Genomic DNA, 22,013 nt, shown 5'->3' with positions numbered 1-22,013 from the left:
CACAACAGAGGCCTTGAACCCAACATCCAATCACTGCACCAATTTCAAAGCCATCTGGAGAGAACACCCCATCCCATATAACTCATCACACCACTGTCAGCTGTTATAATGTAGTAATGGCAAATACATACAGATACACAACACAGTGCTGAACATAGATCATTTTGTTTACAAGCCTGAGGAAGTTTCAGCTTCATAATTGCTTGAGTGGTGATTATTAACACACTGTGTGTATACACACCGCAGAAATGAACCAGCCTACATCACCATGCTGGCCCCCTTCCTGCAGTACCTGTACTGTGAACCTCAGAGGCAAGCCCAGTTCGCCCTCCTCCGACACAGTCTCCTCGGGGTGCTGTTGCCCAAACATCCAGGAGTGGGGTCAGTCGTCCAGAACAAGGACCAGAAGAAGAGCTCGCCAGTGTTGGACAGTCTGCTCCATTGTCTCTGCCAACTGGTGCCACACATGCAGGTGATGGTGGTGATAGTTCATGAGACGCTGATGTCTATAACAGCCTCAAATGGATTATTGTTCTATGATATTGTATATCCTAATTTTTTTTCATTGCAGTCATTCAGTTCTATGATCTTTCTAAAGCTGCACCAATCAAAACATCTGCGCTTACCTTTAAAGCCCCTATGTGTAGGAATTAAAAATGTCCCACTTTGGCAACTCCAAGTGGTAGTATTAAAAAAAAACAGTATATAACTGTAAGAAGCAAAAACCTATGCCATCAAAATGAATGTAAAGATGCTATAATCACATTAAAAAATCTATTAATATGGGCTTTACAAAAATCAAGAAAAAAAAAGTTTTGAAAATCTCTTGGTGCATCTTAGCTGGAAGAGACAGAGGTTAGCATAAAGTTTTGTCTTTGCTCAAGTTCAAAAAGATTGCATATACAAGATTTCACTCAAATGTTGAGAGTTTACCAGTTGGTTGAGGACACAATGAAAGATGTGTTGGTGTTGTCTTCTCTTCGCTGACAGGTGGACAGTGTGGAGGCGGTGCTGGAGCTGCGTGGATTCATCGACACTCTGCTTCAGGGTCTGGTCAAGGCCTCTGAGGAGCGATGGAGGACTGAGAGAGTTGAGCTGCTGCTGCAGCTGCTTTGCGCTTGTCAGCGCTGCCTCAAGTTAAACGGAGACTGCCGACCGCTCCTCAGCTTAATGCAGCAGCTCCTGTCTGCTTGCCAACAGGTGACACAGCAGCTGTTTCTGATCCAATAAGATTTTAGATCATCATTTTCTGTTAACTGGAGTAATCTGAATGTGTTCATCATTTTTGCCTTCAGGACCTTATCAGTATCATTACACACCACAGTACATTATGTGTATCAACGCTGTGTGTTTGCAGGAGCTGCCATTGGATGAGCTGTTGATGGGTGTGGCCTTGCTCCTGCTTGAGGCCCCTGCAGCTCAGCAGACCAGCCTGCTCAATCTAGGTAAAAAATACATTAATAAATAAAAATAAGGGTTAGATACAACAACCCTATTGTTGTTTTTACACTTCAGTTTTTTTTGTCTGACAACACATAACCGATCATTTGGTGAAAACATACTGAGGCCTTAATGGGTCCCTTGGTGAAAAATGGTTGGTGCAGACACAGGTTAACGTCCTGGTCAAAATCTACAACCATTTGCCTGATATCCTGACCTGCAGATGAAACCATTTTAATATCATTTTGCTCTGAACAGATCATATCACATGATCCTGCAAAGTGCTGCCGGAGGTGAAAACAAACCAAAGGCCAAACATTCCATATCATCTCTCCAGCACCTGCAAATTGGCTCATTAAGAATATTTCATTTCTAATTGGTTTGTGTAATGAATATCATAACAAGCAATATAGCATAGCAAGCCATGATATTAAACTCATTACAGGTAATTATGATATTGCCTGGTAGGCTGCACCACATGTGTCATATAATACAGCAGACCTGCGTGAAAATGTTCATTTTACTCCCCATTAGCACGCTGTCAGAGGCTGGGGAAGAATATGTTTTTCCTCTTTATTTTTCACTAATTCCAAATGGAAAACAAATCCAAAAAGTATACTGTGCACATACCATGAATACACATCAAGATCATTCAAAAACATACAATATTTGCTGACAAGGTTGTCACTGACATTAACATTATTATCTAGTCATCTAATAGCTTCAGAATAAAAGATTGGATACTTAAAGCTGCTAATATAATAATACTAATCAATATTTTTATATTAACAGTCACTCAAATGTAAATTGTTTCATCTGATTTTGCAGGGAATCTGAGCTGATGGCAGGTATTTAGAATAACTATATAGATATACTATGTATATATAGCCAATCTTCTAGCTGATGGTCTCGTTTGCTTATGTAGGTCACATAGAAGCATCAGAGGCATCACGAGACTGTTTCATAACCAGTTAAAAGTTCCTTGTTGTAACTTTGAAGCTAACAGGTTAGCCTTAACAACTTGATAACGTTATAGTATGTCAATGTTGTGTTTTTAGTTTGTTCTGTTGACCAGCTTTAAACTTGGGAAATGGGAAATTGGAAACTCCTTAAGCTTCTCTGAAAATCCAAATGGAGGATGTAATTATTATATGTAATCATTTCATCATCATCAGTTTTTTCCCATTTCCTTTACTGTGTCTTATATTTTCTACTGCGTTGTTTCTGCTGTAAAGCAAACTGTAAGACTTTATTTCACAGGTCTCATAGTTTCCTCATCTTAACCTAGAGAACAGCTGATGTGTAATTGTAATCTCTTTGGAAGATTCCTGAAAATGACCTTGTAAAGGAAGAATGGGCAGAGTGTTCAACTGGTCCACTTCCAGTAACTTAATTGCTGACCAACAGCCTCTTTTAGTCATGCAAATTATCAAGCTTCCAGTAATACACAAATGCAAGTACTGCTAAATTACTTAGTTCCAGCAAATGTCTGAAATGTGGTAAATAAAGCGTGACTCATTCATAGATCACAAGAACATGATTCATCCTGGTGATAGAATTTCCCAGCTGTTTTTTTGTTCTTCTATCCTTTTGTTCACCTGCTATATCTTAACTTACAATCTAACGTGATTTTTGCCTCATCTTGTCTTTTTCTCCCCTCTCTGTTCTTGATTAAAGCTCTGAGTTTAGTCCCAGAGCAGGCTGAGCTGTCTCCCTGGATGAGTCCAGTCCTGGTTCTTCCTGTGCTGCAGCTCCTGTCCTGCTCAGGCCTCACTGAGGCGCTGACCGACCGGCGGACACACAGCCTCAACCACAACCTGGCCCACAGCCTGCTCCGCAGCATCAGCAGACAGACTGATAAACCCCGCCAGGTAACACCGCGGACACTAAGCATCCATCACTTTGTTCCAAGCTGAATTTATTTGCTGTCTTATATGCATATGCACAATAAAGTACAAGCACAAGTGATTGTTTTAGGGACGTTATTTATTAGAGGAGCTAATAACTGTTCATAGCAGATGTGGTAAAAACTAAAAAGGAAAAAATAATCACAAATCAATAGATATTGTATAATGTTCTTTGGTTGGTCCACAAATAATAAAGAATACCTTTCACAATAATGATAAATGTCACGGAGGAGCATCGCTGTCATGGGTCTCATGAACTACATTTGTCCAGATGAATCCCATCAGAAAGGAGGTCATGTGACTTTATTGGTGGTGGTACATAGATGAAAAACGCCTCTGAAACATTACCTGTCAAACTTCTCCTCACTGCAGTGCACCATCATGGCTTTTTGTACTGTAGAGGAGCCACTGGGAAAAGAATCAGTTTAGGGAAAGGTCAATATAGTTAGATGCATTCCGCCAGCAACAATTAGACTCTGCCCCAGGCCACAATAAAAATGCATAATGTCAAAAGTTTAGTGTCATAAAAATGATGAAAACACTGCAATATGTGTCATTTTTAACTGTCGCAGCTACATGTAACTGACTGATAATATAGCTGCACAGTAACCAAAATTAAAAAGGAGTGTCACAATGGACATTTAGTCTCAAAATGTTAACTTTGTAAGCTACAGCACTGCTGATTTTGATTGATTATTTGCTGTTTTCATGTGATAGCATAAAAGTTTTGTGAGAACACGAAATAAAAGGCTGGGCCTGAGTAACCCAAGTAACACATACAGAAGAATATAATAAGATATATACAAGAAAATGCAACAACAAAAGAATAGGTTAAAAATACAAGCAAAACCTCACAGTTTTTGTTTGGAAATGTATTCTTTCTTTTAATTTGTTGGTTTGTATGTTCATTTATGTGTTGAATGATTCATTTTAGTTCATCTTCATCTCTCCCTGCACTCAGTCTGGTCGACTGTTGGCCCTTCCTCTCACTCCCTGGTACAGCGAACTCAGTGTGGCTCTGTCCGTACTTCGCAAAGTGGCGGATGATCCTGCAGCTGCTGATTGGCTGCTGTCGGTCAGCTCGGCCCTGTCGTCCAGCCAGCGCCTGCCCTCCTCCCTCACCCTTGTCGTGACCCATCTCATCATCACAGGTGGGGAAGACGTCTGCCAGCTGGCTTTGAATGCCAGTCAGGCCATCGCTGCAGCCGACCCCTGCCAGGTACGTAATCCATGGGACTCATATCTACACAGAAGGACTCTCAAGTAAAAGCTTTTTTTGCCATAAGCTTTTAATAAATGACACAGACTTGAATATTTGAATAAGGTTAAAACTAAAATATGCACATTTCACCTTGAGGCAAAACAAGTAAGACATAGACAAGACAATAATAAGTGTACAGTAGCATAACCTGTCCATTCTCAAAGAAGAATCGGTATTCATATAATGGCCATGTTTCTAATAGTAGCCAGCACAATTACATAATAGCCCTAATAGGTCAGATAAATTCAGTATAATGAACATTTCCACAGCACTAATTCTATCAGTACAACAACAGAGTCATGTCATACTCATCAACATTCTCACTTTCTCTTTTTAACAGAAAACCTGTTTTTGTCATTTCACAAATTGTTTACAATTTGTTCCACTTTGACATTTTTTTGATTGCTGTTAAGCTCATCAATTCGTTCTTTTCCATTAAGGGAACCTAACTACCCATAAGGTTGAGTTTCCCATGACCTCAACTTGTAAGAACTCGTAAGGTATTAAAGGGTGTTTTGCACATTTCCAGGTCTATGTTTATATTCTCGGACTCTACTGTAATATCTTTGCATGATTTATATTTTTAAAAAAGTCCTTATTTAACTCATGCTGGCCCTTTATGCAGCCCCTCAGTTCAGCCTCTGTCTGAAACAGGCAGTTTTAGCCAGATGGTTCCAGAGGATTAATTCATTTTCTCAAATATATCCATACATGTTAAAGTCAGAATCCTATCCGAAATATGAGAGTGGACAATGCTTATAACCCATGGAACAACTTTAGCAACAACTTTAGCAACAAAGGCTATGGAACAAATGGCTGTTTGTGGGCATAAGGAAGGAGTAGCGGTAACGTTGCAAATGAAACGTTCAGAGCAGGTTCAAGCCCTGGCGTTTGACTTTCAGGGAGCATTTTTACATATGTTCACCTCAAGTTTTGGAACTTTGACCACGTTTAATGTAGATATCCGACATAATAACAGTATAAAAATAACAGAAAATCACAAAAAGCATGAAAACTTATTTGTAACATAACTAACATAAAGGTGAGCATTGACAAAGTTATGAATTTCCATTAGCTGGAGAACAGGAAAAATTAGTTATGAGGCCTGTCTCCAAATGTAAGTCTGTTTTAGTCAGTCATTTTCAATATGTAAGCTAGTGGGTAAGCTTTAATATGTTCTCTGGAGAGCAAGATTTTATTATTTTGTTGTAAGAAAACTTCCACTCTAACAACACTGGGGAAAAGAAATTGTGGGCCTCCAGGGAACAGTTATAGTTCATGATTTTCTTTATGTTCTGCTTCGTTTATGGTTAGTCTGCAGAGAGTTTGTCTCTGGGAGAGGTTGGGACCACTACATGGCACTAAAAATCAGTAATGTTTGTCTTGCAGATTTACAATTCCACCAATACAAGACTGAATTGAATGACTAATTTATGACTGCCTCCCTAATAGTAATAATAATTCACTCGGGCGATAAAGTGTTGTTCCATGACAGAAGATTCCAGAGAATTGCATCTGAATTTTGCACCCACACCACCACTAATATCATATCACGTCTTTCTTTCAGTGTTTTTGCTTCCACCTGACACCATTTTAGTACTTCAACTTACAATCCAATCATTTGCAGAACATGTATGCTTTCAAAACCATTTTCACTTCAATCTGTCAAAGTGTCTTCTTTTATCCTGCCACTGGGGGTCACCAAGGTTAGAGATGTTCAAACTCCTGCCCCCATCCCTAAACCCGCCTACAAAGCTTCTCATTGGTTGATTTTTTGTCTAACTGGGTCATCATCAGTGAGGACAGCGCCAGATCTATTAAAGTGAACAAATTGGAGATGTTGGAGTTTATTCGGAGGTCTGGAACAGTGCTAATGGTCGGGTTATGCTAGAAAAGAACTATTTTAATGAGGTGTCAGTTATACAAGGAATTCATAGTGTTGCACATGTTTGTAGAGGTGAAAAGTGACAAATATTTGTGTAAAGAATGAAGAAATAGAGCTTCGGGGAGAAGTTCAAATCATGCCTACTTTCTGAACTCCGTGCACTTAATTTTTGTAAGAACCCATAAGGTCTTAAAGGCGACGTATTCTGCACAATTCTACTGAAATGACTGATTGTCCTGAAAAAACTGAACTCTACAGCTGCGTGAAAAGCAGAAAATCAATCTAAAACTCATAGATATGCCTTGGAAAATGGTCAACAGTAATGTGCAATATGGGTTACATGTGGTCAGTCAATTAAAACTGGCAAAACCTCTGATATGGGCCTTTAAAATCTGTATGGGTGGCATCGTGGAATGGATGATTTCATTTATAACAGATATTTTTGTAAATCTTTGACTTTGAAATGATTTAAATGACAGCAGCGGCACCAGCCTTCAGCTACTGGTTTTTCTGCTGCTTTATAAAGAGAGTCGTTTAAACTGACAGACTTCCCTCAGACCCTCTGGGACTGCAAATGGAGTCACTAGTTCCAGAAGATGAAGTGAAATATCACACAGTGTTACAGGCTGCTCATTACTTGGGCTCGTTAGACGCCTTCGAGTATTCCCCCGCTGCTCTAATTGCTCCCAGAGTGCCACTTGTGCCGGTCGTTTCATGCGTTGGTAGAAGGTTATTGGCATATTTGAATCTATTGGATTTCCCCCTTCGCAGTAGCCCATCACCTCACATCTGCCTGCATACATCCACAAAACACCCCAAACACCTTATAGATTAGCGGTTGGATTCTACTCACAATGTATGCAGATGCAAAGGTGCTGCGGAGGAATAAAAAGGTATTTATCGTATTTAAATGGGATGATATTTTATTGATTGAAGGCGATTGCTCAGGGTCAGTAACAGACCCTTTAGGGATACAATGAAAGCATACACTCCAGCAACCTGAAGGAAAATCTCCTGTGTGCCTCTGTGCCCCTCCCTCCTCCTCTCAAGCCGTGCAGGTGAAGGGGTTGCTATGCAACGACCAAGGTGCAGGGCAGCAGTAAGTGCTTTATGTTAATTAAAGCCTGTTCCACTGCAGAGCTGTTGATGACCAATGTCCAAGGACTCTGACTACTTCCTATTTTTGACCTCAGCACTCACAGGAGTGATAAATTGTTAACCCTGCATTGACCTTCATTCCACTCTCTAACTTGTATCCATAAAGCTTGACCAGAATGGACGTGTTTAGAAATGAGAATGGGGCTCAGATGCTAAAGTCCGTGGGTCAGACCATGAGGGGACTGGGAGGTGGGGCAGCCTCAAGCCTGGAGTGGTTAATCTGTACTTCCAGATACTGTCACCACAGCTCACCCTGCTGGGGTTTGTGCATACATGTAGATATAAATCTCTGAATCACACACTTTTTACTTTTAGTACGTACTGCAGCTGCCCTTTCAAAGTATGTACTGTTGCATGCAGTATGCATACAATTGGGACATACTACGTCATCTGCCATTGCAGCTTCTGTCATGTCATTACACTGGCCTCCGTGTTTGCAATGTCAATGCACTGTCATTGGTCTGTGCTCTCTCAGCGGCTCAGTCGATGTGATGTATCTTCTGCTGAGCAGAGGATTGTGGGTCAGAATAGCCAGAAAAGCATGCTGGCTTGCACATTGCAAAATGCATCCTGGTACTTTTGGACATACTAAATCTTTTGCTGGCATACTAAATAGTATGGTAGTATCGGTATCAGAACACACCCATATTGTCTACTGTGGGAAAAGTCTCTTTCACGTCATGTTTTCCCTGGTAATGTGCGCCTCTCCTGCAATGGCTGCTGAAGTGACACAGACTCTTCATAGCTTGATAATAATTTCATTATTCTTTCATTATTCTATTTGAATCTAGCTAGAAAATGTGGTGAGGAAAATAGGAAATGTTGCACAGGGAATAAATGTTTGTTACTGCACAGTATTCCCTCCACCTTGGACTTTTTCATGTTTGCTTGTTTGTTTTTAACCCTTTAGTATCACATTAGATATAATTAGGATTTTTTAACACTGATCAACAGAAAAAATACTTAATGACAAAGTGAAATCTACAAATTGATCTAAATTAAAGCACCTATGTGTAGAATTTGAAAATGGCTAACTTTGATGCCCCCCAGTGGTAGAAGTTAGTATCTTTTCAAAAGATACCGTGACAAACTCTCAGGCAAATGGGCTGAAAGCAACACATAGTCTGCTCCAATTTTACAACTGAGTCATTTGAAAGTTGCTGTAATCACAATAAAACTCTACACACCAGGGCTTTGAGTACAAATATAAAACACAAGATAAATGATTGCAGAAGTATTAGCCTCCTTTTAGTATGACACTTTAAATTGTATGGAGGTATGAAAACTGACTTGATGTTAAATACTTCAGTATCTGGAAATCCCAACACCCAAAACTACTATAGGAAATAAGAGGTGTCTGTATACTCTCTGGAGTGTCCTCATCCGGTTTCATGGTTGTGTCCTTCAACCAGCCTCACATGTGTGTCTGCAGGTCCCTTCACTCCTTCCTGTTCTGTTGTTCAAGCTGGGGAAGGAAAAGAATCCAAGTCTGGCTCATGCTGTGCTCAGTTGCCTGCCAAACCTCGGGACTCATAAGGTAGTGAACACCTCTGATGAAATATAACATGAAATATAACCCATCTCTGATACACCCAGTGTATACCTCCATTAATTCAATTCATGCAACCTCCCTGAAGAGTATTTTTGTTATTGTTACTGAATCATAATTCATGTTCTGAATATTAAAAGGAATCGATGTGTGTGCAGACTTTGCTCTGACTCATACTCAGGTCTCAGAGAATATGCAGTGAGCTGATGTTAGAAGATTTTAACTATTAACCGTGTGCTTTAATGTTCCAGCTCTGTGTCCCCATGGTGCTGCAGACTCTCCACATGCTGGCCAGCGCCCCCAAGCTGAAAGCAGTGGCAATGCGCCTGATGACTGTTCTGTGGAAGAAACAGGTCTGCCAGTTTCCCCTCACCATGATAAATGGTGATCATAATCATAATATTCATGTATTGGGCCAACTTTTTCTTCTAATCCTTTGTTGTCCTCTTGTGTGTCTCTTTCTCAACCCACATGCTTGTTTCTTTGTGTAAGGATCGAGTTTACCCGGAGCTTCAGCGTCTGCTGGGTCAGAAGGACAGCAGGGTGGTGGTGGGGAGGGACGCCCAGTGGGAGCAGATCCTGGCCAGGGCCGCCTGCCTCAGGGACATCTGCAGAGAGAGGTCAGACCAACACCACACACTGCACATCTTGTTTGGGGCCTAAGGGTTCAACTGGTTGAGTACATTGGGGAGTAACAATGGATTGAATATTGCCTCACATATGTTTATTCTTTCTTTAAAAATCTGTTGACTAAAATTGCCACAGTGTATAAACAGTTCCACTGGGAGAGAAAGTTCCAATAACAGTTGTTGGCATTGTGTCCTGTAGGAGGCTTGTTGAACTTGTTGGATAGTTTTTAGTCATGATAGCAGCATGGCTATAGGGATGACAATGTCAGTCTGACAGTTCACCACTTTGGTTGGTTCAGACTGAAATATCTTAACAACTATTTGATGGATTGTGATGACATTTTGTCATGATCACCAAGGATATGTTCTAACCACTGTAATAAACCTCTGACTAACGCCACCAGCAGATCAAAATATTCGCTTATGCTCTCATATATTTCAACATCTACTTGATGGATTGGCCCAAAATTTTGTTCACACATTCATGGTTCCCAGAGGATAAATCCTGACTTTGGTGATCCTCTGACCTTTCCTCTAGCACCACCATGAGGTTGACTTTTTAGTTCTTTATTGAAATATCTTGACAACTATGGATTGCTGTGAAATTGGGTACACATGTTCATGGTCCCCAGAGGATGAATTGTAATAACTTTTATCCTCTGACCTTTCCTGTAGCACCATCAAGGTTTTCATCCATCCAATACTTTGATTTAAGACAAAATACCTGCAAAACTAATGACATGAGCCTCAGCTGTACTTTGTGTTTACTGCTAATTAGCAAATGTTAGCATGCTAACATGCTAAACCAACACAATGAACATGGTAAACATTATACCTGCTAAACATCAACATGCTAGCATTGTCATTGTGAGCATGTTAGCATGCTGGTGTCAGCATTTAGCTGGCACTAGACTTGTAGTCTTATTGTTTTTTGGCACCATGTTGTGTTTGGTTGAATTCTCACAATTTTTAATGTAAAAACTTTTCTATATGAAAGTTTTAACTCTGAACCTGAAAAGCTGAGCCTGTCCTCCCACTTTACTTGTGGCAGAAGAGCAACAACCACACATCTGACTCCACAATATACTATTTTTGTTCATTATAGCCCTTAGCTAGTCAGTCAGGTTTACAGTAGGCCCATAACCAGAATGTGCTGAAAAGGCCAAGTTGGACATTATTGTGTTTCAGTTGTGATTAGTCTCTGCTCTATGACATTATTACACAATTTTAAGGGTACAGTATGGTTTCCTTCCACTTAACCTGATATTGTACATTATTTTAGAAGATTGTCATGATATATTGTGTGTGTGTGTGTGTGTGTGTGTGTGTGTGTGTGTGTGTGTGCCAGACCTTACCAGCATGGAGGTGACATGTTAGCAGCTATTACACTCACTCTGAACCAGTGCGCCAAACCAGACCTGGCAACCCCTGCTGCTCTCGCCCTGCAAGGATTACAGGAGCTGTGTCGAACAGAGGTCAGACACACACACACACACACACATACACACTCATTAATTTCATTATTTTTACAGATGAACCAGAGCATCACAGGCATTTGTAGCCATATTCAGTACATAACTGTGTCTTCAAACAGCCCTCAAGCTAGATTTTTTTCATTCCCCTTCGAGATTTTTAAGTTAAAAACAAATGAAGTAAGTAATTACAACAAACTTTATTTATATAGCAGCTTTATTGTCTGATGTTTTTTCATGAGTCCCGTAATCGATGGTGCTGTCTGGCTTTAACTTGTGTTGTTATGCTGGTTGTGTGGTTGTCTGATTATGAGGGTTTCTTACAGTTTGTTCTTGGTCTCTCTTGAAAGAAGGATCTCGATCTCAACAAGACTACCACATTAGATAAAGTTTAAATACATAAAATTGCATCATAAGATTTCTTATTGGAACTGTGTGGGTCTGTACAGATTGTGCTTGAGTAACAGCCATCCAGGTTATGGTATATCCAGAAGCGCTAAGTCAAGGGCAACTGGACTTAGAGGTGAAACATCTTGGGGTCCAGTTCCCCTTGATTTTGCACATCTGGATATGACTCTTGATATGACACCTATTCTTTTATGGAGTTTGGTAACTTCAAACTTTATATAATGTAAATTATCAAAAACTGTTTGGTGCCTTTATTTAGCATGACTGCAGGAAGAACAGGGCCTTTATATGAATAAATTTGATCATATTTTAGTTAGAAGCCTCCCTGTTTTATAATCTACTTCTTTTTTAATTTGCTGTCATATTTACTTGTTGTCTTGATTAATTCACAGCACTAATTCCATCAGTACCACAGATTCATGTCAAACTCACCACCCTGCTGTTTGTTTTTTTAACAGAAATTATATTTTCATTCACTAATTATTTCCAATCACTTCTACTCTGCTGTTTTTCAGTTGCTATTAAGATACTGTCCTTTAGTTTGAAACATCTACAGGAATTTCATTAACGGTAATTTAACTGCGCTTTAGAAAAACACCAACACCTAGTAGAGGCACCTGGAATTAAATAGTGAATGATTGATGGATATGGATAAGTACCTCATATAACCCCTCTTCAAAAATGTATTTAGGCAGCTCATAACAGAGGTTCAAGCATAGAATATCAACTGTTCAGATGAACAAGTTAACCTTAACCAAAGTAATCTGGTGTATGCATGTCAACACAGCCAGTGAGTTTCATGAGGCCTGTTTTGCAGGTAGTGGACATCGTGTCAACATGGAGAAGTCTTGGGCCCGAGCTGAGCTGTGACTCCCGTCCACTGATGGTCAAAGCCATATCTGAGCTTCTGGCTCTGGTTCCCCAGCTCAATGTCACGTCAGAGGAGTATGAGGTAAAGCAAACTGAAGAGAAGTGACCAGCTTCATCCATAATCTGTTTTGGCCTCTGTAAATTTTGGCATTCATCAAAATATTACAGAAATAAAGCCACTATTTGCAGAATCTGAAAAAGTTCAACTGTGGCACCCCCCAGTGGTAGCATCAATAAAGACACTGCAGTAGAAAAACGTCTCATCTTTCCACAGACAAAAACTTACACCATCACAATAATTTGAAAGATGCTACAATCATATAAAGATTGTACACAGGGGAGTATGAGTAAATAATTGACTGTAATCTTTAAGATGTAGTTCTTAAAGATCCAAGGCATCAACACAAAATGTCACATTTTGTCTTTCAGTCTTTTAAATTCAAGGAGTTTTTTTCTAAAGCTGCTATTATAAATGCTTTGGTTTATGACCAAATTCCTACAAAATGAATGACATCCCCGTCAGCTGTACTTTATGTTTTGTGCTAATTAGCAAATGTTAGCATGCTAACATGCCAAACTAAGATGGTGAACATGGTGAACATTACACCTGCTAAACATCAGCATGTTGGTATTTCTGCACCACTGCACCAAAGTACAGCCTCACACAGCTGCTACCATGGCAATTTGGACTCTTTCTCTACACTTAAGTATATTTTTTGTACACCTACACCAATAGGTGCAGCTGTGTAAGGAACAAGTGGATATGTTGTAAAACATTTGAATGTACATTGTACAGTGGACCTTAGCTTTACATTTGTCTTTTTTGTGACTTCCTACCTTGCAAATTTCACATGTGTATCTTTGACAGTTTAGGCCATAGAATGATATTTAGCTACAATTTGGGGTTATAATAATAATACTAATAAGCTGAAGCAGATTCTTTAAGCTGGGAGCTGGATACACACGTTTGGGTCACTGTTGGGTGCTGCAACATAACCAGTGAGTGTAACTTCTCTGATGGTTGCAATGGTGCAGTTGTTTTTCTGCCTCTTTCATTGTGAACCAGGGGCATCTGAAAAGTTTTAACAGAAAAAATAAATTAGGAACAAACAAAAGGAATGAATGCTCCACAGTTTCTAATGCTACGGATTATGTGGTTGTGTGTCTTCTGATAATCATGGGGAAACCGCTTCACAAATTACAAATCCTTCACCTGGTGGAGATGAATTTTTCAGCTTGCAGTTATCACTGGCCAAATGGAATAACAGCTTATCTTTTAATGTGCCTTGAATCTCTTTTTTTAAAAATACATGATTCCTGGCAGCTACAGTTTGCAGAAAAGTTTCTGTTGCGTTAAAAATGTATTTTTATCTCTGTCTTTTTTTCTCAGAAACTAAAAGAGGAGGTGGTCAGCCTTCTCTGGAATTATGCTGTGAGCAAGGTCTGTGCACTGAAGATATCAGTGTGTGTGTGTGTGTGTGTGTTTGTGTGTGTGTATACCTTCAGGTCTGGGGTTACCTTGAAAAAGGATTTTTGCCATTATTTACAAAAAATTAAAAAGGTTTAATGAATAAGTCCAAATAGCCTCTGTTATTGTGATGGAAATGCTGGTGCTGCAAAATTGTTCTCACATAACACAATGTTAGACTGAAGGAAAACAAGTATATACGTAACACCCAGAAATTTAAACTGGCTGTCTATGGTGACTTCAGTGTGATACTGAGCAGCCGTTCACACGCTGGAGCAGCCCTGCAGGCAGCCAGTCATATACATGGATCCACACAGTACCAGTTTATTCCACAGGAGGCATCACACATCCTGTAGAGCCCAACAACAGCGGTGGACTGTGCAGTAACTATGGTATAGTGGCCACTATCACAATTGCAGGGTGTGACAAATTTTTGTGGGCATTATAAAGTCTACACTTTGTATCATCACAATCTGAGCCATTACGTCCTATAACAAATTAAAACGTCTTAAAGAGCCATATGAGTTCATTATGTTGGTGAAAAATGTGAAAGCCTGAAAACCTTTTTCACTAGTATGTGCCCGGTGAGCAACTTTCATTACACTGAATGGGGCATCATCTTGGAGTACAACGCATGTTTCACTAATCATCTTTGATGGTCCACCATCACAATAAAGCTTCTGTGATAGTGTATTTGATTTCACTGATGCACAAACACTGGATGTATGCAGTGGTATTTAGCCATGCAGATAGTTTTGGTTTTATTCGTCCAGGTTTTGAAATATCTGTGTCTGAGATTTCCTGCCTCCACCTAAAAACAGTGGATGTGAATGGAATTTCATTTGTGGGCCTCAAATCATTGAAAAATCACCTATCTCTAGTAAGGGGTAAGAGAAAATATGTTTTTTGTAATTTGAGTGAAATAACTTTACTACACATACACAAGTGCAGCACAAAAAATGATGACATTTCAAAAAAAAAAAAAACCCACTCAAACACCTCAAATAAAATTCATAGGTAACCCATGCTATATTGCTAAGTGTTAAGAGTGTTGAATGTGTTAATGTAAAAATTACTCAGGCAGAAATTTTTGTAAAAACATCTACGGAGTGCTTACTTTTCCACAGTACTGTATTTATGTACAAAACCTTTTGTTTGTGTGCATGTGTTTGCTGTAACAGGATCCAGAGGTGGCCAGCTGTGGCTACAGGGCTTTGGCAGATTTTCCTGAAGTCGTCCACAAAATAACTCTCCTTCCTGAAGCTGTAAGAGTCCTTCTCCACTATCTTAACAGCTAAGAGAACAGCTTTTCTCCATATGCAACTTTTCTCTCTGCTTGGAATAAGTATATTCTTTCTTTCTTTCTTTCTGCGCATGTTTACCCCATGTGGAGGTAACATTAGGTGATGTGACGATAGAGAGAGAGAGAGAGAGAGAGAGAGAGAGACAGTGTGCATGTGTGTGACAGTATGAAGATAGCAGCTGTGAATGTAGCAGTGCAGTGTGTGTACAATTTAGGCTATTTGTCAGTGAATGATTGCTACAAATCCTCAAGACCCAAGCCAAGTTCCCATGTCCTGCTTGCCACCTGCTGATTAAAGTGGAGGGGGTTTGCCCGAAGTTGGCGACAATGGGTTAGCCTAACCTGACCAGTTCACTTAAGGTGGACCAACTATTCTAGCTGTTGAGTCTCTACTCAGTTTTGCCCAATTTTTCAATCAGAATGGGGAAAAAAGTGTGCATGTTAATTGCAGCTAGTGTCCGTATCTACATCACTTAGAGTAAATAGCAGGGGGCCAAATATTGATTCTTGGGGGACACCTCAAGTCTCCCAGGAAGATATGATCTGAACCAGCTGTAAGCAGAATCATGGAAAGAAGCTTTTTTTAAACAAAATGTTGTAGTCAACGGTATTAAGACAGATCTACAAAGAGTGCAGCACAGATTCAATTTAGGTTAATGTATAGATTATGATTATGTACGTATCATTGACTGTAAATAAATATCCACTTCCTACCAGTATGCAAAAGTGAAGCCAAAATATCTTGTTTCGGGGAGCTGCCATCTTGCTTGTGTGACTTCATTTGCACATTTATATACAGTCAATGGTACATGTAGTCAGTTTAGATATTCTCTGTTGCATAATTCTTCCCACTTCCCACAATACGTTAAATCCTAAGGTGGTGATAATGTGTCATATGTGTAAACATGAGCTGTTTTATTGATCTCTTTACATCATCTTGTTGGTTCTGCTGTATCCGCTGTGTAGGCCAGGCCAGCTATAAAGCTCCCTGAACAGGAGGAGGATGAACAGGGGAATGAGACAGAGGAAGAGGAGAAGGATCTCTCTGTCCCTGGTTCATCTTATGTGAAGCTGCTGGCTCTCACCCCTTTAGCTGTTCTGCAAGGTAAGTCACACCATGGTCAATCGGCATGTGTCATATCTGTAAACCCAGACATGTAACCATTCACGTCTGGGTGAATGGTTGGCACAGGGGTAAGGGCAGTCACACACCATGTACACTATGTACCGGGGTTGAATCCCCAGTCATGGTGCTTCCAGTCAGGCCAGGCTCCCTATGAAATATAACTGACAGTGTTCATGGTGGGAAGCCAGTGAGGGATCATGTCAGCTTGGCTTTGGGTCGCTTAAGCATGAACTTCTGCATTCTGCAATCCATCATTATAATTCTGTCGTACTTCACAGTTTTAGGAGGTTGAATTAAAGCACTTCAGTCTTAAGTAGTTATGTAACTCCTCCTTATAAACGTTCATCTCTCTACTCTTTCCTCCACAGCTTTCGATCTCTTCCTGACATCACTGGTGAAGCAAGAGATGAGCCAGATGCCACGCGGTGTATATTTCTCTGCCCTGAGAGGGGGAAACCTGCGTTCAGACCAGGGTAAAACAGTGGCAGGAATCCCATCATTCATGCTGAAGACCTATGAGAAAAACAAGCAGCCCGGGCTGAAGCCTGGACTAGCAGGTGATTGACTTCATCCCCTTCCTGTGTGGAGCTAAATATGATGCATTGTTTTTTTAGACTGTGTCCGCAATGTTGGAAATGTTAATGGATTGCATCATATTGTACAGGTTTTCCTATTATTGTGTTTACTTTTTGCATATTTTGACAAGGAACTGATGTCAAGATTTTATTTAGTGCTTTTGAACAGCTCTAAACTCTAAATCATATTGGACAAATTGTGTGATGGAGACACTGTTTCTAAATTATCCGTATTTCTGTACTTACTACTTATTGGTCGACAAATATGCCAATTGGCTGGGCCGTCTACTTATCAATATTTTTTATATTAGCAATGGATTAAATGACAGGTAGATTAATAACGTAAAGCAGCTGTTTTCAGTGAAAAAGCTCAAATACACCCATTGTCCGCTACCTGCCCAGCTCCAAACAGCAGACACACACAGTTAGCAACATAGTGAACATAGATGTTTTTCTCAGGAGCTGGTGGAGACTAAAACGGAGCTAAAAGGAGAGTGAATTTTGGACTTACGGCAATTGTTTGCTAGCATGTTAGCCATATCAAGTTATAAGGTGAAAATACATCAGATGTTGTGTTTATAACTTGAGGTGTACCTCTGGGCCAAAGTAGCTAAAATATAAGTTCATAAAAGCTTTAATATTTCGGTGATCTTTCTACAAAGTGTTTATAGTTGATTGTGTGTGTTGTAGCTGGGCTGCTGCTCTGTTATGAGCTGCCTGTGCAGACGGACCGCGACGGCAAACCAATTGATCGCTTCCTAATCAGTCGCAGCCGTAGCTACCAGCAGACCCTGACAGCCCTCATCCATGAAGTACGTCTAAGCCTGTCCTTCCTCTGACACTCACACTAACACTCACACTTTTTTACCGTTGAAATAATATTGATAGTGTTCTTTTTGCTGTATAGGTGAACATTCAGCCGTCTGAATGGCACCGTGCTCTCCTGCTGCCACAGGCCTGGCGGGGTTTCATGAGCCGAGCTTTCCATGCTGCCCTACAGGTTTGTAATTCTGGCAACTAATACAGTAGAGAGATTAGATACTTATTGAAGGATTAATCAATACTACATGAGGTTCTAAAATGGAAAAGTCCTTCAGGCACTGTTAAGTAGAGGAAGGAGAGGAGGTATATTAAAAAGACAGATTTTGACCTCACAGGACCTGGATTTAGTTCCATAATTGAAAATCGACCAGAGTTGAACCTGTTACATCATTTAAACGGACCTTCCACAGCAAATTTAAAAATCAAATACATTTCCCTTCAGATTATTTCTTCAAACATCATTTCACCAGTAACTATACCAGAAGGACTAGCTTTAATTTGGACACATTGTAAATAGTTACCAAACTATTACACAGAACAGCTGCTGCTGCTACAGTATATGACAGTCAATACAAAGCTTATACAATAGGAATTACATACATAGGTATGGAAGTCTGTGGCTGCCAATATTAAAATAAAATCATTTAATCAAATTGAAATTTTAATTTCTGTTTGTGTGTGCAGGATGTATGACAAAATTAATATTAAAAATATCAGTTCTAGTTTCCTTTTTTGTTTTCATGTTTGACAGTGTGTAATTAGTGACAGTATTAAAATGGAAACTCTATTAATAAGTAATTTCTGTGTACTCCAAAAGTCCAAAGAATAAATGACCTGTAAAAACAAACCCAGTCTTCCACCAGATTACTGTATTTTTATTTTGCAACAACTCTCTCTTGAGTGTGTATATATATCAGTCTAGCGGTTGGTGGGTTTGGTGGGGTTCATGTGTTATATCCCACCCAGAGGTTGTAATGGTTGACTGACAGATTTCCTGGAAGCCATCCTGCCTTGCTCATTTTTATTTCATTTTCTTAAGAAACGATCTAAAATCCAGACATAATTCAACTCCATATCTAGACATCCTTTTTACAATTTCACTTTAAAATTTTTATGTACATACTTTATTAAGTTGAAAACGCAAATTAAAAAAAAAGATTCATATTTTGAAGTACACTGAATCCTGTGGAATTTTCCTTAAAATGTTAATTTTCGCAGTAATTATGCATTTTTAAACATTAAAATATGATACTTTTTATTTTATTTTGTCATCATGCACACAGATATGGAAAATTACATTTTAATTGAATTAAATCATTTCATTTTTACATTTACAGACTTCCATAGTGAGATGATGTGAAGGTCCTTAGTTACTGTATCAGCAAACTGTAAAGATGTAAAGTAATGGTAAACCAAGGTATTAGCAAGTAAACATTTTAATTACTGGTCAAAATTATGTATATTACTCACTATTTACATCCATTCTAATGCTACAATTTATCAATACATCTGTTTTACCTTCTGATTTGTGTTTGTGTTCAGGGTCGACGTGCTGATTTGGAAATGCAGCAGAAACAAGGCAAAGAGAACCCACAGGAGCTGCAGTACAAACAGCACTGTGCCTGGATGTGGTGAGAATAACTTCCAGATATACTACTTACTGTATGTTTACACACATATTAAAGTATTAAGGTTTATTATAGAGGTGTCTCAGAACTGATGCTGATATAGTTGCTAAAAGTATTAGTCAACTAAATTATACATAGAACTATAACAAAATTAAAACAGGAACATGTGCCAAGTACTGATGCTGTATATGGTAATAAAATAACAAAGATTACAGGATTAGAGGATTCAGCATAGTTATGTTAAGTGATTAACATTAATATTAGCTGAGAAAGCATCGTAAAGCCAGACACTCAGGATTATAACCTCTTTTTTTATTAGATACAACAGATGTGTTATCATACACCACAGGGCAGACAGGGCCCCTGCATGTAGTTAGTGTTACACTCATTAAAACGAATGTTTGGTAACCGAAGCCACAGACATGGTTACAGTCATAATTACAGCTACAGCAGCAGCCGGTCATCACAGAGTGTAGAGAACTATTTTATCAAGCCTCCACTTATGTTATCTTAACATCAGCTGTAATGATACAGTCTTGAAGCTGAGGAAGGCTGTTACTGATACATAATACAGATATTGAAAGCACTGAGATACGATATTTTTTCTTATTATATACACTTCACTGTCATGGTGACTCACAACACTGACACAAACAATCACCAAGGCTGATTAACTCATTTCAACTCTTCTTTATTCAGAATTTCTCTGATTCAGAACCTAATCTACAACAACATTTTATAGGAATATACATATACCATTTTTCTTCATATTAGTTGCATTAGTTTTGTGACAACGAAACGTACTCACACACATACTGTATAAAAACATACCTGCATCTCAGGTAGCACTGTTGCCTCACAGCAAGAAGGTCCGGGGCCGACCCGTGTGGAGTTTGCATGTTCTCCCGTGTGTTTGTGTAGGTTTCTGCCGGGTGCTCTGGTCTCCTCCCGCCATTAAAGACATGTATGTTAGGGTTAATACTCCTGTCTGCGCCCCTGACAAAAAGAACTGGAGTTGGTCCCTGGATGTTGCAATGCGGCTGCCCACTGCTCCTAGTGTGTATAGGATGGGTCAAATGCAAAGGTCAAATTTGGTTTCAATGTATGTGAGTGCTGAGCAATAAACAAGACAGTAAAGAAATCTTAATCTTAATTTGCTAAGATGCATGTTTATATACAATGTTACGCTGTGGTAACCTTTTTTTGATAGCAGCTACAGTAGCTAGTCCTTTTGCTAGTACTTCGTTCATGTGCCCAAGATGCTCGCTACACATAAAAAAATAAATATATACATACAATAAATATATTAAATATACCTATATGATAAAATAAAAGTATAAAAAATAATATAAAGGCAGATGCATGGTTCAGCGCAGGACTGTCAAATGGGAAACATTTCTAATTAAAACAGTGAATAAACTATGTTACTGAAATATGTACACAATCACACAAAAACAATCAATGTTTATGTGATTTGCTCTAAATGCTGCACCCTGAGGAGAGGAAAAATCTAATTTTAAGAGTTAGAATATCAGCAAATCAACAGAACTGAATTAAAAATATGAGTACTGGCCTTATCGTTCATATTTATGAAACCCTAACACACACAAAGTAAAGACACAACAGTAGGTCACACATCTTAGTGGAGCAAACATCTGCTGTAGCAGCCAGGTGACTGATGAGAGGAGAGAGTGTGTGTGTGTTCATGTGTGTTTGAATGCATGCTGTTGTTCATACATCATTGCATTAGCAGATGAAAGGTCCTCTTTTCACACAGCGATGACTCACTCAAATCGTTGTTTCATCCTTTCTCCCTCATCTTTGTTTTTTCTCGCCATCTTTTTCTTTCTTTTTTTCTCATCCGCCTCAGGGCCAGAGATCACCTGACAGATGTCATCAAAGCTGCCACAAAGTGAGTCCCCTGCATCTGATCACTATATTTTAGATTCAGAAGAACTAAACTGTTGAGGATCTATGTATATAACTGTACTAGCCAGTACTAACTGTTATATGTGCTGTGTGGTGTTCAGGGACAGTCCTGTTGTTCAGGGAAACTCCATTCTGGCTCTGAGCGGCCTGGCTGCCGTCCTCGCTAAATATGAGAGCAACCTGCCTGCTGATAACGACGGCAGCCTCGGGGTAAGATACTCATCCTCCACATTTCACTGCATATGACGTCCCCTGCTATAGTTAGAATAACTTGAGGCTTAACAGTTGAATCTATGGTATGATTGCAAAAGTTCCAGCGTAATGTAGTAAGCTCTACAGATAGTGTCTACTGACTTCCTGTTGTAGGCTGGACCAGAGTTTGTGCCCACAGCCAGCTGGTTGGCCATGGTGCTCAACACCCTGCTCAGCATCATCAGCAGCAGCTACAAGGCCAGAGGACAAGTTTTCCCATGGTTCCTACATGTAAGTCTTATCTGAATTTGTCAGCTTTTTCATTGCTCTTTGTTGTCTTTGTCTGTCCTAATGAATAAATGCTAAATAAATACTGAGGGCTTTACGTGTA

The 22,013-nt window shown here is 39.5% G+C and overlaps 1 protein-coding gene across 2 annotated transcripts in view; it reads left to right on the top strand.

The window, feature by feature from the left end:
* The window catches only part of focad (focadhesin), a 54,909-nt gene that overhangs the window by 17,774 nt on the left and 15,122 nt on the right, over positions 1-22,013 (top strand). For both annotated transcript variants that reach the window (XM_044341672.1, XM_044341673.1), the window contains exons 7-26: positions 247-472; positions 991-1,200; positions 1,358-1,445; positions 3,118-3,311; positions 4,309-4,566; positions 9,084-9,188; positions 9,452-9,553; positions 9,693-9,820; positions 11,178-11,304; positions 12,527-12,661; positions 13,970-14,020; positions 15,229-15,312; positions 16,317-16,455; positions 16,845-17,033; positions 17,742-17,863; positions 17,959-18,051; positions 19,416-19,504; positions 21,372-21,413; positions 21,532-21,640; positions 21,797-21,913. In XM_044341672.1, coding sequence (XP_044197607.1) covers positions 247-472; positions 991-1,200; positions 1,358-1,445; positions 3,118-3,311; positions 4,309-4,566; positions 9,084-9,188; positions 9,452-9,553; positions 9,693-9,820; positions 11,178-11,304; positions 12,527-12,661; positions 13,970-14,020; positions 15,229-15,312; positions 16,317-16,455; positions 16,845-17,033; positions 17,742-17,863; positions 17,959-18,051; positions 19,416-19,504; positions 21,372-21,413; positions 21,532-21,640; positions 21,797-21,913 — 2,608 coding nt within the window. The remainder of the gene's footprint in view (positions 1-246; positions 473-990; positions 1,201-1,357; positions 1,446-3,117; positions 3,312-4,308; positions 4,567-9,083; positions 9,189-9,451; positions 9,554-9,692; positions 9,821-11,177; positions 11,305-12,526; positions 12,662-13,969; positions 14,021-15,228; positions 15,313-16,316; positions 16,456-16,844; positions 17,034-17,741; positions 17,864-17,958; positions 18,052-19,415; positions 19,505-21,371; positions 21,414-21,531; positions 21,641-21,796; positions 21,914-22,013) is intronic.

This window comes from Thunnus albacares, chromosome 22 (assembly GCF_914725855.1).
Source record: "Thunnus albacares chromosome 22, fThuAlb1.1, whole genome shotgun sequence".
Taxonomy (NCBI): domain Eukaryota; kingdom Metazoa; phylum Chordata; class Actinopteri; order Scombriformes; family Scombridae; genus Thunnus; species Thunnus albacares.
The sequence above is the reverse complement of the archived record's forward strand: the minus strand, read 5'-3'. Positions and strand labels throughout refer to the sequence as shown.